This window comes from Hakea prostrata, chromosome 4, assembly GCF_041222555.1.
Source record: "Hakea prostrata isolate BN-2017 chromosome 4, UWA_Hpros_2, whole genome shotgun sequence".
NCBI lineage: Eukaryota > Viridiplantae > Streptophyta > Magnoliopsida > Proteales > Proteaceae > Hakea > Hakea prostrata.
In genome coordinates, this window is record NC_142603.1 from 10,292,911 (window position 1) to 10,309,248 (window position 16,338).

The 16,338-nt window shown below is 35.4% G+C and overlaps 1 protein-coding gene and 1 pseudogene across 1 annotated transcript; both read right to left on the reverse strand.

Moving 5' to 3' along the window:
* Positions 1-4,903: 4,903 nt before the first annotated feature.
* Positions 4,904-6,493, reverse strand: LOC149017768 (polyol transporter 5 pseudogene; annotated as a pseudogene).
* Positions 6,494-11,568: 5,075 nt separating this feature from the next.
* LOC149017769 (polyol transporter 5-like) lies at positions 11,569-13,222 on the reverse strand. The gene is made up of 2 exons (XM_089154221.1): positions 13,089-13,222; positions 11,569-13,008 (listed from the first exon to the last, which is right to left on the reverse strand). Exons 1-2 carry the CDS (start codon positions 13,219-13,221, stop codon positions 11,600-11,602), a joined length of 1,542 nt encoding a protein of 513 aa, XP_089010347.1. The 5' UTR covers position 13,222; the 3' UTR covers positions 11,569-11,599.
* Positions 13,223-16,338: the final 3,116 nt, after the last annotated feature.

Genomic DNA, 16,338 nt, shown 5'->3' on the forward strand with positions numbered 1-16,338 from the left:
CAAGAAGAATAGAGCTTCCAACCCTAAAGTTGAGATGATTTTGCTTTCAAACACCAAAATATATACCATAACCATTCACATTCTTTTGAATTGTCACACATCTTTAAACCAAATTTTCAAACCATAGACTAAAACTTCGCTAACCATTTGCAAACCAATAAAGTTTGTTCGTCAAACCCACAAGAAAGCAAGAGACTATCTTAGAGAAAATAAAAAAAAATAATAATAATAATAAACCCTGACTAGAGATTTGAAAATCGGAGAATTATACATGTTTGGTTATAAAAATCTTTAGATTCATGAAATCTAGAGATTTACCTTTTTACACTAGAAACTTGAATCTATAGATTTATGGGTAAGGGGTGAAATCCAGAGATTTCAAAAAAGCTATACATTTGCACGTTCACAAAAATTAAATCTATAGAGATTTCAAATATCTAGAGATTTCAAATGGTGAAATTTTAGCGCCTGTTTGGTTATATGAGTTTGGAGATTTCAAATATCTAGAGATTATAACCAAACAGGTATAATTTTTGTGAATGTGCAAATGTATAGTTTTTTTGAAATCTCTGGATTTTACCATTTACCCATAAATCTACAAATTCACGTTTTTAGTGTAAAAATGTGAATCTCTAGATTTCATGAATCTAGAGATTTTTACAACCAACGGATATAATTCTTAGATTCATGAATCTAGAGATTTGAAATCTCTGGATTCATGTAACCAAACATGCTCTAAATAACTCTATGAAAATATAGATTTCATGTTATTTATGACATTAATTGATAAATAGAGAGATTGTTTCTCACATTGCCAATATGGGAATACAACAAATCTCATAACATTCTCTTGGGAAAAATAACTCTATATGGTAAATAAAATAACCTCCCAATCCCAATAAAAAGATAGAAATATTGTTCAGCTCATTATGCATGCATGGGCTAGCCAGGTAGGTTTTATTATGACTGGGTTTGTTCACTGAATCTGGTAAGTTTGTATGGATTAGTCATTCGTCGATCTTAATTTTAACTCATTTTTCATGTATTATGAGCCGATTCCTCTCCTATCTAGATTTGATTGTTTCTAGTTCTATGGTTTCAATGTCTCTTTTAGTGTCTTTGCTCTAGTTTTGCCCAATCTTATTATCAATCTCTAGGCTTTATTAGTTTGATTTTCTCCTGCAACCGCCTTCATGGGATTAGTTTCCTTTCCCTAGGTTCTCTCGTCTCCCTGGGATTGAGCGATTGTGCGCTGCTCTTTTTTGATCTTGGGTTTTCTTTTTTCACCTCAAGTATGATCAGCTCAACCTTATGCGTCACAAGTGTGGTAGAATTTTCCATGAAACTCATAAATGTTGGCCGCTTGAAAAGAAGAAGAAGAAGAAGAAGAAGAAGAATCCTGAGTTGGAAGAAATCGTTTTTGAGTTTTCAGACGTTACTGTCAAATCGATTTTCATCAAAGCTTCAGGGTGGCAGCAAGGGGAATCGAAATTGTTCCTTGTTCATATTTTTGCTTTGGTGAATGTGGACTTCAAATTAATACAGGTGATTCAATGGATTTGGGTTCTTCCCCCATACATAGGATTTGTGAAATTAGTTTCGATGTTAATGATAATGGTGTTAAACAATAACGGTTTGCTTTCTTTTTTGAATGGATCGATGGTCGAAGGCAACTCTGGGAACATGGCTGAGATGACTGCTGAAACGCTGGAGGTGCTGGTGGATTCCAATCTGGTCTCATTTGATGGAAGACAAACTCCATAGATATTCTGTAGGAACCTATGGACTTTGGTGAGGATGTTGATTTAAAAAAATGGAAAATGTTTTGAAAGAGATTAAAGTTTTTTCGGCTGAGCTATGGTGTCATCTAATGGTGATCTTTTGGAGAGAAACTCTCTCCCTATAATTTCCTGTAATTTAGATAAAAGATTGTGACAGTTAATAATCTAATGTTTAAGATTAGAACTAGGGGTGTAAACGGATCGGATTTGGATAAGATAATGGTAATACTATATTCACAACATATTATATTCGGACGGATTTGGATAATATCCTATCGGTTTTTGGATGGATTCAGTTGGATTCGTTGATAATCGAATAATTACTTTCTTATGTAAATTCTTTTAATGACCATGTATACTTTTGACTACCTATTGACATCATTACGATTTTATTCGTGAGGCTAGGTTTGAAATTTAAGAATTTAGCAACTTCGGTAGTTATTTTAGTAAAAAGTCTATAAAAATAGTCACATATCTCAACTAAAAAAAATTATAAAATCAACAAAAGTAAATCCAAATAAGTAACTTAATCTGATAATCTTATCGGACAAATAATAATCAGTAAGAAGACGATAAACGATATACCATATCCACATCCTAATTGTAATCGGACGGATTCGGATATCACTGAAAGGTTCGAGAGGGAATTTCTATTATCCATTTACACCCCTAATTAGAACCCAATTAAGGACTGAATCTAATAAAATCCTAAAATTAAGCCTCAAGAATAGAGGAGAGACAATATTGGGAGAAATTTAAGGAATTCATTAGATTTAATTTTTATTCAGTATCTTAGATATGAATTACATGAAATTGTAGAGAGTGGAAATTGTAGAGGATATGAACATGCAACTCGCTGGGCAGAATCTTTTCAATTGGTGGTCGAGTCTCTTAGGGTTTTTTTCTTCCTGCAACTCCCATCTCTTCCTTAACCTGGGCTTCATTATGTTTGTCACTTCCTACTCACCAGAGGAAGAGTTTGGGGTTGAAGCAATGACAACAGTTGTGTTGAATGGAGGTCCTAACCCTTTTCCGTGGACTCCCTAATTTCTTTTGTTTGTGAGGATGTCAGCTTTCTTTCTCCTATGGAAACCCTAGCTCAAAAAACATAGGAATCGAATTTTCCAATCTCAGGTATGGAGGTGTGAGTTATTGTGTTATTTTTTGTTTGATTCAGTTAATTTGTTCATTTTCTTGTTATTGTTGATTACTCTCATATAACGATGGGCTATCGGACTAGAATTTTAAGGAATTTTACCCTAACCACTGATTTGATATTATATTTTTTACAAGTTTTGTATGTTGCTGAATTTATTTCTTTATTTAGTGTCTGGTTTTTATTTTCTTCTTGTTTAGGGATTGATCCTTGAACATGAACTTTGTTTCTTTATTTCTCTTTTCTTGATGCTGTTTTTGTTTATTTTTTTCTTTTTATTTAGTGCCTCTTTGTAATTCTTGCTTTGCTTTATTGCATTTTGGATTTGCCAGTGACATATTGTTTGTATCTTATTACCTATTCCTATTGTTCAGTGTTTCAATCATGAATTGTTTATCATTTTTTGTGTGAAACTGAATGTAAAGAGATTTCTTTTGTTCCCCATGGTTTTTTGAAAAGCTTTAAAACTATGGCTTGGAGGGCTAACACTGCTTCAGTTGGTCTTAAAGGAGGAATGTGTTTGTTGGGAAAGAATGACCTTCCATGTCTGATGTTTCTTTCTCTTCTATCTTAATTAGTGTTTAACTTTCTCATCCCAATTTAAGGCTCCTTTTGAATGATTGGTATCTATACCCCTGCAAAGATCCATGATAGAATCTCAGCTTGGGAGAGCTTGAGGTCCTTTTTAGTTAACCTAGATTTCCTTTCTTCTTGATTGGTGACTTCAATGAAGTGTTAGCTTCCTGCGAGAAAAGGTGAGGTGTTCCCTTTCTTTTCTTTAAGTTTGCTCAAGTGATTGGAGATCAGCCGAGGAAAAAGCCAAGCGAAAAAATGTTGAAGAAAACCAAAATGTTGAGTGACCTTACTTAGCCTAATTAGTATTTGTCTATGATTTTGTATGATGGACCCAATTGTGCTTTTGTAGAGAGGTTGTAAAGAAATTTTTGATCATCTATATAATAGAAATTATTCTTTGATTATTAATTATTAAATGCATAAATCTATAAAGATTAATAACTTTAATCGATTAAGTCCTTAATAAGGAGATTGAGTCAAATTTTATTAGGAAACATTTAATTTTAATTAAAACGAATATTAACAACAATGAAAGAAGAAAAAACAACTCATGCTAAGGCCACCATCTCCAATGATGTCGAATTCTAGATGAGGTAGATGAACTGAGAAATCCTTTCCCAAGATCAAGTCTTTGAAGAACTGGTTATCGATTAATGGGGAGTTGCATCAAGGACTTGAAGAAGTCATAAGGAACTTTGATGCTACTCTCTTTGTGTTTGACCACCAATTCTTCAAGGACATGGTCTCTAAGCAAGAATTTTTCAACTCAAATCAATCACTTTTCACAAACGAAAAGACTCAGAGTATGAGCCAAACTTTAGCACCAACCAAGAGGAGATAGTTCTTCCAAGCCTTCATAGATGGTATGATTAAGATTGGTGACCTCTAATCTGATTATTCAGGAGACAATCAAACGGAATTGTAGAGTCATTAATATGCAACCTTTGAAAATATAGAAGCCAGCGACGATAAAGAAGCAATGTTTGTTACCAATTGAGTGAGAATTAGAGAGGGTTACAATGTCCTTTACTAATATATCAAATTTGTTGAAGAGGTCGCTAAGATCACTACAAGTGTATCTTGGTTTTCATTTAAATTAGATGTTGGCGCGCACCTTGATTACATTTTCAGGGGATAGATGCTCTCTACAGGGACGAACCTACGACATCTCCACTGAAAAATATGGATTTCCATCACTCTATCAACCTTGCATTGGCATTTATTACGTTTATTAATTGATAATAAAAGAAAAATTTTATTAACAATATAGATCAAGAACTTCTTTACAACTCTGTAAAACAATTAAAGAAAATTTCCTAATAAAAAAAAGACAAAAAACTTCTTTACAACTTCTCTGCTGAGTTTAAAACAATAGAGAACACCATTAAAATCACCCAACATTTTGGTTTTCTTCAACATCTTTTTCCATGGATTTCTTTTCAGCTGATCTCCAATTGCTTGTGCTGAAAAGTACTTCCATTTCTTCCAAAGTTTTTCCTCGTGTCTCGGGTAGGAACGTGTAGAAAAATATGAACCCTAAACCAGTCATCCCTGCGAATATAAAAAAAGTACCTTTAATGGTAATTGCCTTATAAATAGATAAGAACGTCATCCCTATCATACCACTCATCACCCTATTCACTGCTACTGCTACGCCCACGCCCTGCGCCCTCAGCCGTATAGGAAATATCTCTGAACTGTACACCCAAGGAATGGGGCCCATTCCTATGGAGAACCATCCAACGAATGTTAAGGTTGTGATCACACACAAAACTACGGCCCACTTAACATCCTTATGTCCTAGATCAACCACCGTTAATCCTGTTGCCAATCCAATCAATGATACAAACATCCCTCCTGAGCTCGATAGGAGCAATTTCCGCCGTCCAAATTTATCCAATAGAAACGTTGCGATCAAGACGCACAGCGTTTTGGAAGTTCCTACACAACAAGTCACGAGTAGAAGCGTTGACTTGGTCTTGATACCGGCTTTCATGAAGATGCGTGGACTATAGTAAACCACCGAATCGATCCCCGAAGCTTGCTGGAAGAAATTTATACCAATGGCTGCGATTAAGTTACGGCGAACGGATGGTGATGGATGGAGTAGAAGGTCCTTCCATACACCTTCACCATGGTTGTTTTTTGGCTGCCGGTACAACCTCGTCCACGCTAGCTTCCGATATTCCAACGGCGCTCTTGATCTCGGAGAGTCTTAACGCGGCTTCTTCCTCGGAATCACATATCTTACTGAGCACTTTCCTGGCATCACCGAGTCGACCCTGTATGACAAGCCAACGAGGTGACTCGGGCATGATGATGATCCCAAACGCTAATAACAACGATGGAATCGCTCCGATTCCGAGCATGATTCGCCAGTTGATATTCACAGGAAGCTTAGAGAAAGCTATGTTGGAAATGTAACCAAGTAAGACTCCACAGTTGATGAAAAATTCTGGCAAGGATGTTAACATGCCTCGACTAGCAGCCGGAGAGATCTCTGCTGTGTAAACCGGTGCAATTAAGAGAGCAAAACCGACGCCGATTCCGGCGACGATTCGACCCAGTAGTAGCCATGCAAAGCTTGCGGCAAAACCCATCAATATAGCCCCTAAAAAGAAGATGGCAGCAGCAAGGACGATGGTGTAGCGACGACCAATACGATCGGAGATTCTTCCGGCGACGGCAGAGCCCAGTAAGGAACAGATGTTGATGATTCCCACTGCAATCTCTATTTGGCCATCGCTTAACTTTAGATCCTCTTTGATAAAAAGGGTGGCTCCGCTCATAACTCCATTATCTGAAAGAAGAATCAGAAAATTAAGTAAAAGTAAAGACAATGTATAAATCTTCTGCAACTTAGAGTCTCAGCTCAGACATACAAACCATAGCCGAGTAATATAGAAATCATTGAACCTAAGATTGCAGCAAAGATAGCAAATTTGTTTCTCTTCTGTTTGCCATGAGATACAATCTCCATGGTCGAAACTCCATTGTTGTGAGTTGCTTCTTCTTCTTCTTCTTCAGCCATGTCTGCAGCTACTGATTGTTAACTGTGTTCGATCTTCTCCACGTTTGGAGAGGCTTTATACTTTATACATTCTTAGCAAGACACGTCATGGGATCATGTCCTTTCTTTATTTGGAAAGTTTATCTGGAAAAACTGAACATTTCATCTATGTAACAATAAGATCCGTAAAATCTACCGCTACAATGCACAGTTTGAGTTGCGAGGACTCTCTCTCCGGCCACCTTAATAGTACTTGAACGAATCAACATGAATTATTACTAAAAATAAAAATAAATCAACATGAATCTGGATAATCAGGATTTGCTATCCTTCCGGAAGTTTCCACACTACACAAAAGGTGGGGATGTATCACCATGGAGATCCAACGATGCTGATCTTCTATCCACTGTGTGGGCGTAGAGTCATCTCCCACTCTTCCCTTGGAGTGGGTGATCCGTTCCTGATCGATCGAGGAGGCAAGCAAACACCAATGGCTTCAGATAATAAAGCGGATATGGGATTTACAGAGCAAGTGACAATGTAGATTTTCTATTAAAAAAATACGATGGTAACCTCTATGAGAAATGTCGTGAATCCATGGATCGAAGAGGTCAAAAAACAGCTCAGAGACTAGGATACAACAACAAACAAAAACAAGCTTCATCCCAGGATGAAACAAAATGGGGATGGTGTAAAGGGGACGGTTGATTTAACGGAGACCAATATCATGTCCATTTCTGATAAGTAAATTGACTATGACTTCCTGTGTTAATGTAGACATATATAAAATTTGTAACTTTTATTGATGTGACTTATATATGGATTTCAAACATTTGATTTATTGTTGAGACACATGTCACACGTTTATTAGGAAATGGTTCATTTCTAACAAGAAAACGGACTAGATAAATTTTCAGATATAGGGTGTCAATCGGTTTGAGTACCAACTTTGAATATCAAAAACTAGAAAAGTTACCATACCTTATCTATTGTTTCAGTATTTGCAAAAATAGTTTGATATTAAATTGGTGCGAAAAACGATTTAAACCCAATATCTAGTGTGGTCAATTTTGGTACAAATGAACCCATACCATTTTTATTAATTAGTTCATTAAGATCCTAATGAAATTGCGAGCAAATAATCAATAGAATTTGATATTATTAGAGACAAAACAAGCAAATCTAATCAATAGAAACTTAGAAATATAAATCTCTCCAAGCTCCGATAGAAGCATGAAAAGAAGAATGATCGTGTAGGAAGATTCTTCCTTTTCATGCTTAAGATTGATTTGAAGCAATAATTAAACAAAGAAACAAACTAGTCCATGTTAATTTAATAATAATTCTAATACAAAATCATCCAAATCCATGCTCAGATCTTAATTTCAAACGGGTTCTTAGGGCAAAAATAGAGTAGACATTTATGAGCAGAGAAGAATAGTTTCAAGATATTTCTCCATTAATTTTCAATAAAAAGGAAAATTGAAGTTTGTAGGATCTTCGTTAAGGATGTCCTTATAGATAGAAAAACTACCACAAAATTCTAGTTTATAGAAGCATCATCAATTCCTTTTAGGACGTCCATTAGTGAGTAGTAAACATCCTTTACCCGGTTTGTCAATTGGAAAGTAAAACATGTAAATAGTATGTAGCATTGTCTACATTTAAAGATACAGAGTCACATTCTATAGATGCAAGTACATATACTGAAAAAACAATATGTAGGACCATAGAAACTAGGCTGCATATGAATTTTTTTTTAATGATTGAGGACTTAAAACAAAAAGAACGATCATCTACCTATGACCATTGATGATCGAACCCGTCAAGGTGTCAACAAAGAAGAAAATCTTGACTAGTCGACTGCAAATCTCGTGTGTGGCTTTAGATGGTAAGAAAAAAGATGAATAAATTGTAAGCATAACTCTCTCTCTAGGCTCTGGCGCTCCGCCACTCACTCTCTAGTTGCTCTCACAAAGTCAAAGAAGAGGAGTTAAGGACAAAACGAAAGGCTGAAAGAGAAAGAGTTAGGGATAGGGTAAAGGTAAAGTGTTTTAATTGTAAAATTACATTTATATCCCTTAATTTGGTACGGTACCAATTCGGTACGGTTTCGGTACATACCGACTGATGAGCACCTGAATCCCATACCATGCCATATCAAGTTTCAAAACTTGGTTTTGGTACGTATGGTACCAAATTAAGGGATATAAATGTAATTTTACAATTAAAACACTTTACCTTTACCCTATCCCTAATTCCTCTTTCAATCTTTCATTTTGTTCTACACTCCTCTTCTTTGACTTTGCGAGAACAATGAGACAACGAGAGGCGAGCACCGGAGCTTGGAGAGAAAGTTCTGATTATAATTTATCTCCCCTTTTCTTGCCATCTGAAGCCACACATGACATTTGCAGTCGACTAGTTGAGATCTTCTTCTTTGTTGACACCTTGACGAGTTCAATCATCGATGGTTACAGATAGATGATCATTCCTTTTGTTTTAATTAAGTCCTCAATCATTAGGGGAAAAAATTAAAATTCATATGCAGTCTAGTTTCTATGGTTTTACCCATTGTTTTTTTAGTATTTGTACTTGCATCTATAGAATGTGACTTTGTATCTTTTATGATGCTAAATCTATGGGGACAACGCTATATACTATTGACATATTTTACCTTCCAATTGACAAATTAGGTAAAGGATGTTTATTGCTCACTAATGAACATCCTAAAAGGGAATTGATGATGCTTCTATAAACCAGAATTCTGAGCTAGCTTGTCTCTCTATAAGGACATCCTTAATGAAGATCCTGCAAACTTCAATTTTCCCTTTTATTGAAAATTAATGAAGAAATATCCTGAAAACTAGAGGTGTCAACGATTCGGGCTGGACCTAATGGTTTCGAGCTAAAAAACACTCAGCCCAAACACGGCACATTAAGAAAATAACGGTTTCGGGCATTTGCGGTTTGGGTTCGGGTTGACTAACAGTTTGGGCTTATGGTTTAAAATTGGGTTTACTAACGGTTTGTGTTTGGGTTTACTAGCGGTATGTTTTGTCAACCTTTTTTATGTGTGGAATTTATCAAAAGCATGGGAAAGCATATAAGCATTAAGTTATCTCAAAATTTTAGATTTAAAAGATAGTGAGAGTGGGGAGTGCTATTTTTTTTGGCATTGGTTAGTGTCGGAATCCACTTGCCGCCACTCTAACCATGAATCCATCTGAGTTCTAGTGTATTGTTCCTTCCCAACAGAGTGCTTATGTGCTTTTGGTTTGATGCTTACATGAAATTATCTTATGGTCCTCCAATATATGATATCATTTAATTACACTTTATTCACATTGTCTCTTGTGTTGTATGTTCAAAACAAATATATTTCTTTCTACAAAGAAGTACAAAATATACAACTAATATACAAAAGAAATATGACATCTTGATTAATTCTAGTGAGTTGTTTGCTTATTCTCCTCCCACTTCTTGATACTTGTAACAGATGGATCAAAATAAATCATTAAAAAATTTTCAAATGATAATACACTTGCTATATATTTACTAAGTCCATCTTCCAAATGGTGAAGGCTTTAATAGGTTTGTTGTTCGAATATTCCAAAGCAAAACAATTAAGGATAGCTTTGGGATTCTTTTTGTTTTTTTTATGTCTTTTACATATATTATTTTATTTATTTATTTATAAAGAGTTTAACGGGTTTGTTCGGGTTGGTTTCGGGCCAAATGGTTCAGGCTAGCGGACCACAAATGGGCTGGCCTAGACCAACCCGAACATGTTGTTCAGCCCAAACATAGCCCATTAAGCGTTGGTTCGGGCTATAACGGGCCGATTCGGTCTAGTTTTAATGGTTTATGTTAGGTTTTGACACCCTCACTAAAAACTATTCGTCCCTGCTCATAAATGTTTACTCCATTTTTGCTCTAAGAACCGGTATGAAATTAAGATCCTGAACATAGAATTTAGATGATTTTATATTGGAAATATTATAAATTAACATGGGCTAGTTTGTTTAGTTGCTTACTTTGTCATATCAATTTTAACCATGAAAATTGAAGAATCTGCGTTCTTCTTTTCATGCTTCTGTCAAAGTTTGGAAAGATTTATATTTCTAAGTTAATATTAATTAGATCTATTTGCTTTGTCTCTATTAATATCAGATTATATCAATCGTTTGATTTTAGGATCTTAATAAACTAATAATAAAAGTGGCATATGATCATTCATACCAAAAGTATACCGCCCTAAATATCGTGTTTAAACCGCATTTTTCCATACCGATTTAATACCGAACCTTTTTTACAAATACCGAAATTGTACCGTGTAAATTCGGTATGGTATGGCACTGTTCTAGTTTTCAATATCTAAAGTTGATACTGTATTGAAACCGTACCGATTGACACCCTTACTTATAGTGCAATTAAGTATAGATGGATCTAATTTGACGCACTACCCTCTTGATGGGTGAAGTAGACGGCCGAGATCATTTACCAAAAAATAATAATAGTAATAAAAAAATGGCCGAGATCTGAGATTATGGTGGTGTTTTCTGTTTTGTGGGCTCTAGTTTGTTTACCTATTGGGCCTTATGGGCTCAAGAGTAGGGATCTTTGAGCAATAACGTTAGTATTTGGGAGTCTAGTGACTACTTTGTTCCTCCCTTTGAATGGTTGATTATTTATACACTTTTACTTTTGAATAGGTATAAAATCATACATATAATCTTATTTTATAAAATTATTAAAGTAAAGAATCCATTATAATAAATCAAAACTGTGATTATTGGAAAATATATGCATGAAATTATTTTTACCAAAATGATTTTTATCAAAAGAATGCCATTAATTCAAGGACTCACACAAAATTTGATTCAATCTCTTCAACAAGGATTTATTTGATTAAATTTTATAGTCGTTAATACATTTACGATTTATTACATTTATTAATTGATAATAAAAGAAAATTTTATGTTAAAAAGATGATAAAAAACTTCTTTACAGCTTCTCTGCAAAACACTGAGTGGATCCATCATACAACAATAGAGAACACCATTAAAGTCATCGTCACCCAACATTTTGGTTTTCTTCAACATCTTTTCCGTTGGATTTCTTCTCGACTGATCTCCAATCGCTTGTGCTGAAAAGTATTTCCATTTCTTCCAAGGTTCTCCCTCGTGTCTCTGGTAGGAACGTGTAGAAAAATAAGAACGCTATACCAGTTATCCCTGCGAATAGAAAAAAACTACCTTTAATGGTAATGGCTTTATACAGAGACAAGAACGTCATCCCTATTATACCACTCATCACCCTATTCACTGCTACACATATGCCCACACCCTGCGCCCTCAGCCGTATAGGAAATATCTCTGAACTGTACACCCAAGGAATGGGGCCCAATCCTATGGAGAACCATCCAACGAATGTTAAGGTTGTGATCACACACAAAACTATGGCCCACGTAACATCCTTATGTACTAGATCAACTACGGTTAATCCTGATGCCAATCCAACCAGTGATAGAAACATCCCTCCTGCGCTCGATAGGAGCAATTTCCGCCGTCCGTATTTATCCAATAGAAACGTTGCGATCAAGATGCACAGCGTTTTGCAAGTTCCTACACACACAGTCACGAGTAGAAGCGTTGATTTGGTCTTGATACCGGCCTTCTCGAAGATGCGGGGACTATAGTAAACCACCGAATCGATCCCCGAAGCTTGCTGGAAGAAATTTATACCAACGGCTGCGATTAAGATACGGCGAACGGACGGTGTTGGATGGAGTAGAAGGTCCTTCCATACACCTTCACCATGGTTGTTTCTGGCCGCCGGTACAACCTCGTCCACGCTAGCTTCCGATATTCCAACGGCGCTCTTGATCTCGGCGAGTCTTAACTCGGCTTCTTCCTCTGAATCGCATATCTTACGGAGTACTTTCTTCGCATCACCGAGTCGACCCTGTATGACAAGCCAACGAGGTGACTCGGGCATGATGATGATCCCAAACGCTAACAACAACGACGGAATACCTCCGATTCCGAGCATGATTCGCCAGTTGATATTCACAGGAAGCTTAGAGAAAGCTATGTTGGAAATGTAACCAAGTAAGACTCCACAGTTGATGAAGACTTCAGGGAAAGATGTTAACATGCCTCGACTAGTAGCCGGAGAGATCTCTGCTGTGTAAACCGGTGCAATCAAGAGAGCAAAACCGACGCCGATTCCGGCGACGATTCGACCCAGTAGGAGCCATGCAAAGCTTGCGGCCAAACCCATCAATATAGCCCCTAAGAAGAAGATGGCAGAAGCAAGGACGATGGTGTAGCGACGACCAATACGATCGGAGATTCTTCCGGCGACGGCAGAGCCCAGTAAGGAACAGATGTTGATGATTCCCACTGTAATCTCTATTTGGGTATCGCTTATCTTTAGATCCTCTTTGATAAAAAGGGTGGCTCCGCTCATAACTCCATTATCTGAAAGAAGAATCAGAAAATAAGTAAAAGTAAAAACAATGTATAAACCTTCTGCAACTTAGAGTCTCAGAAATACTAACCATAGCCGAGTAATACAGAAATCATTGAACCTAAGATTGCAGCAAAGATAGCAAATTTGTTTCTCTTCTGTTTGCCATGAGATACAATCCCCTTGGTCGAAACTCCATTGTTGTGAGTCTCTGCTTCAGCCATGTCTGCTGCTACTGATTGTTAACTGTGTTCTTCTCTACGTTTGGAGAGGCTTTATACTTCTTATCAAGACACGTCATGGGATCGTGTACTTTCTTTCTTTGGATTTGGAAAGTTTATCTAAAAAAACTGTACATTCCATCTATGTAACAATAAGATCGGTAAAATCTACCGGTACAATGCACAGTTTGAGTTGTGAGGACTTCCCACTTAATTTACAGCTTAGTAGTAGTAGTAGAAGGAATCAACATGAATTATTACCGAAAAATAAAAACTAAAAATATAAATAAATCAACATGAATCTGGATTTGCTATCCAAAGTTTCCACACTACACAAAAGGTGGGGATATCACCATGGAGATCCAAGATGCTGATCTTCTATCCACTGTGTGGCTTAGAGTCATCTCACACTCTTCCCTTGGAGTGGGTGATCCGTTCCTGACCAAGAGGGAAGCAAACACCAATGGATTCAGATAATAAAGTAGATTTTAGATTTACAAAGCAAGTGACAATGTAGATTTTCTTTTGAAAGCATACGACGTTAACCTTTACGAGGAATATCCTGAATCCATGGAAGAGATCAAAAACAGTTCGGAGACTAGGATACAACAAAAACAAGCTACTTCCCAACTAAATGGGGTTGGTTTAAGGGTGTCAATCGATACGGTTCGGTATGCTACAAACTCTGAATACAAAGAATCAGAACCGTATTGTACTGAATTTACATGGTACAGTACAGTTTTGATATTTGCAAAAACAGTTCAGTACAGTTTCGGTATCGGTGCGGGAAAACAGTTTAAATAGGATATCTAGTGTGACAATTTTGGTATGAACAAACGCATACCACTTTTGTTATTATTTCATTAAGATCCTAGTGAAGTGTGATCCATCAAAGAATCGATAGAACTATAAAGGGATAATTACTGTTGCCCCCTTGTACTTTGATTTTATTACTACTTTTTTCCCTAAACTTTTTAAAATTACTATTTCAACCTTTAACTTTGTCAACAATTACTAATGCCCCCTACCGTTAAGCTCCATCGATGTGGCATCTATATATTTTTTCAAAATCTCAAAAATAACCCCGCAATTATCTTTTTACTTATTTGTTCTTTTTTCAAGCTATAATACTACCCTTAATAGGAAAAAATTAATTTTAATTTCACTTTTATTTTCTAAAAAGAAACCACCAAATAAAGGAAAAATATGATTTTTTTTTCTCTAAAAATAAATCACCAAATAAAGGAAAGATGTAATTAAATAGAAATTAAAATATTAAGAAATATTAAATTTAATTCAAAACTGAAAATTGAAAATCACCTAATATATGCTGACTATTATGTACGTTACCAAATTTTCAATCAATTAGATCTTATATGCTAATTTGTTTGTAAATCTTCCATCATAGTGATTATGAAATATTTAAGTGGAATGTGAAATTTTCAACAATAATAAGTATGTGGTCCCACCAAATCCAAAACTAATTCTAAAATATAAGATTTTAAGGATATAATTGACATGCAATATAGTTTTTATAAATGAGGGTAATGCCATATTTTTTACTTCTTAATTTTAAGGGCAAAATAGACATTTCATATTTGATGTTAACGGTCACTTAACACCTTTAGAAATGAGGGAGGCAATAGTAATTTCACAAAGAAGGGGGTTTGATTAGTAATAAAATCAAAATATAAGGGGGAAATAGTAATTATCCCAACTATAAATCTAACTAACAAAAACTTAGAAGTATAAATCTCTCCAAACTCTGACAGAAGCATGAAATGAAAAATGATTGTGTAGACAGATTCTTCATTTTTCATGCTCCGATCATTTTTCATGCATAAGATTGATATGAAAAAAAAAACAATGAAACAAACTAGCCCATGTTAATTTAATAATAATTCTAATACAAAATCACCCAAATCAATGCTCAAGATCTTAATTTCAAACAAATTCTTAGGGCAAAAATAGAGTATACTTATGAGCAAAGAAGAGTAGTTTTTAAGATCTTTCTCCATTAATTTTCAAAAAAGGAAAATTGAAGGTTGTAGGATCTTCATTAAGAATGTTCTCATAGACACACAAACTGGATATTGTGTTTAAACCGTTTTTTCGCACCAATTTAATACTGAAACCGTATCAAACCGTTTTTGCAAATACGAAACCATACCATACCGTATAAATTCAGTACTGTATGATTCTGGTTTTTGGTATTCAAAGTTTGTACCGTTCCGAATTACTAAAACTATACCGATTGAAGCGCAATTAAGTATAAATGGATCTAATCTGACGCACTCCCTTTTGATGAGTGAAGTAGATGGCCGAGATCTTTTACCAAAAAAAAATAAATAAATAAAAAATGGCAGATATATGAGATTAAGGTGGTGTTTTGGGTTTTGTGGGATCTAGTTTGTTTACCTAGTGGGCCTTATGGGCTCGAGAGTTGGGATCTTTGCACAATAATATTAGTATATGGGTTGTGTACCCAAAGAAGAAAAAAAAAAGTGTTACTATTTTGTGTTCAGCAACTGGAATGGAGGTTGAAGTTCTAAGGGATGGGCTTGTTCTTGCTCTATCGATGAACATCACCAACATAATCTGCCATTCAAAGCTTTTGAGTTCTTGGGCCAAAAAGAAGATTTTTGGGGCAAGGGTCTTCTACCATGCCTAGTGGGTCTTATGAGTTTTCCTATCTTAACAGGTTGTAATAGTACGAGTTCAGATCCTTTACTTGCAAAGATAGAGAATTAGGCTTAAAGGTGTAAAATGGTATGATAAAAAAAAAAATGATGCCTATAAACGAAATCGTACCATAATGAAACATTCTCATATCCATATTTTTGCAATCTATATCGGTGTCACTTAAGTTTTTGGTTACTATTTTATTGATGAGGGTTAGAGTTTAGATTTGGGAGTCTAGTGACTATTTTATTCTAGAGGTGTAAATGGATAACCAAAATTTGCTTCCGAATTTGCATACACATTCGTTTAGGGGTATTCGAATCCATATGATTACTTATAGAATGCGGATATGGTATAACTCTTTTCTTACCGATTATTATCCGTTTGATAAAATTATCCGATTAAGTTACTTATTTAAATTTATTTTTCTTATTTTTA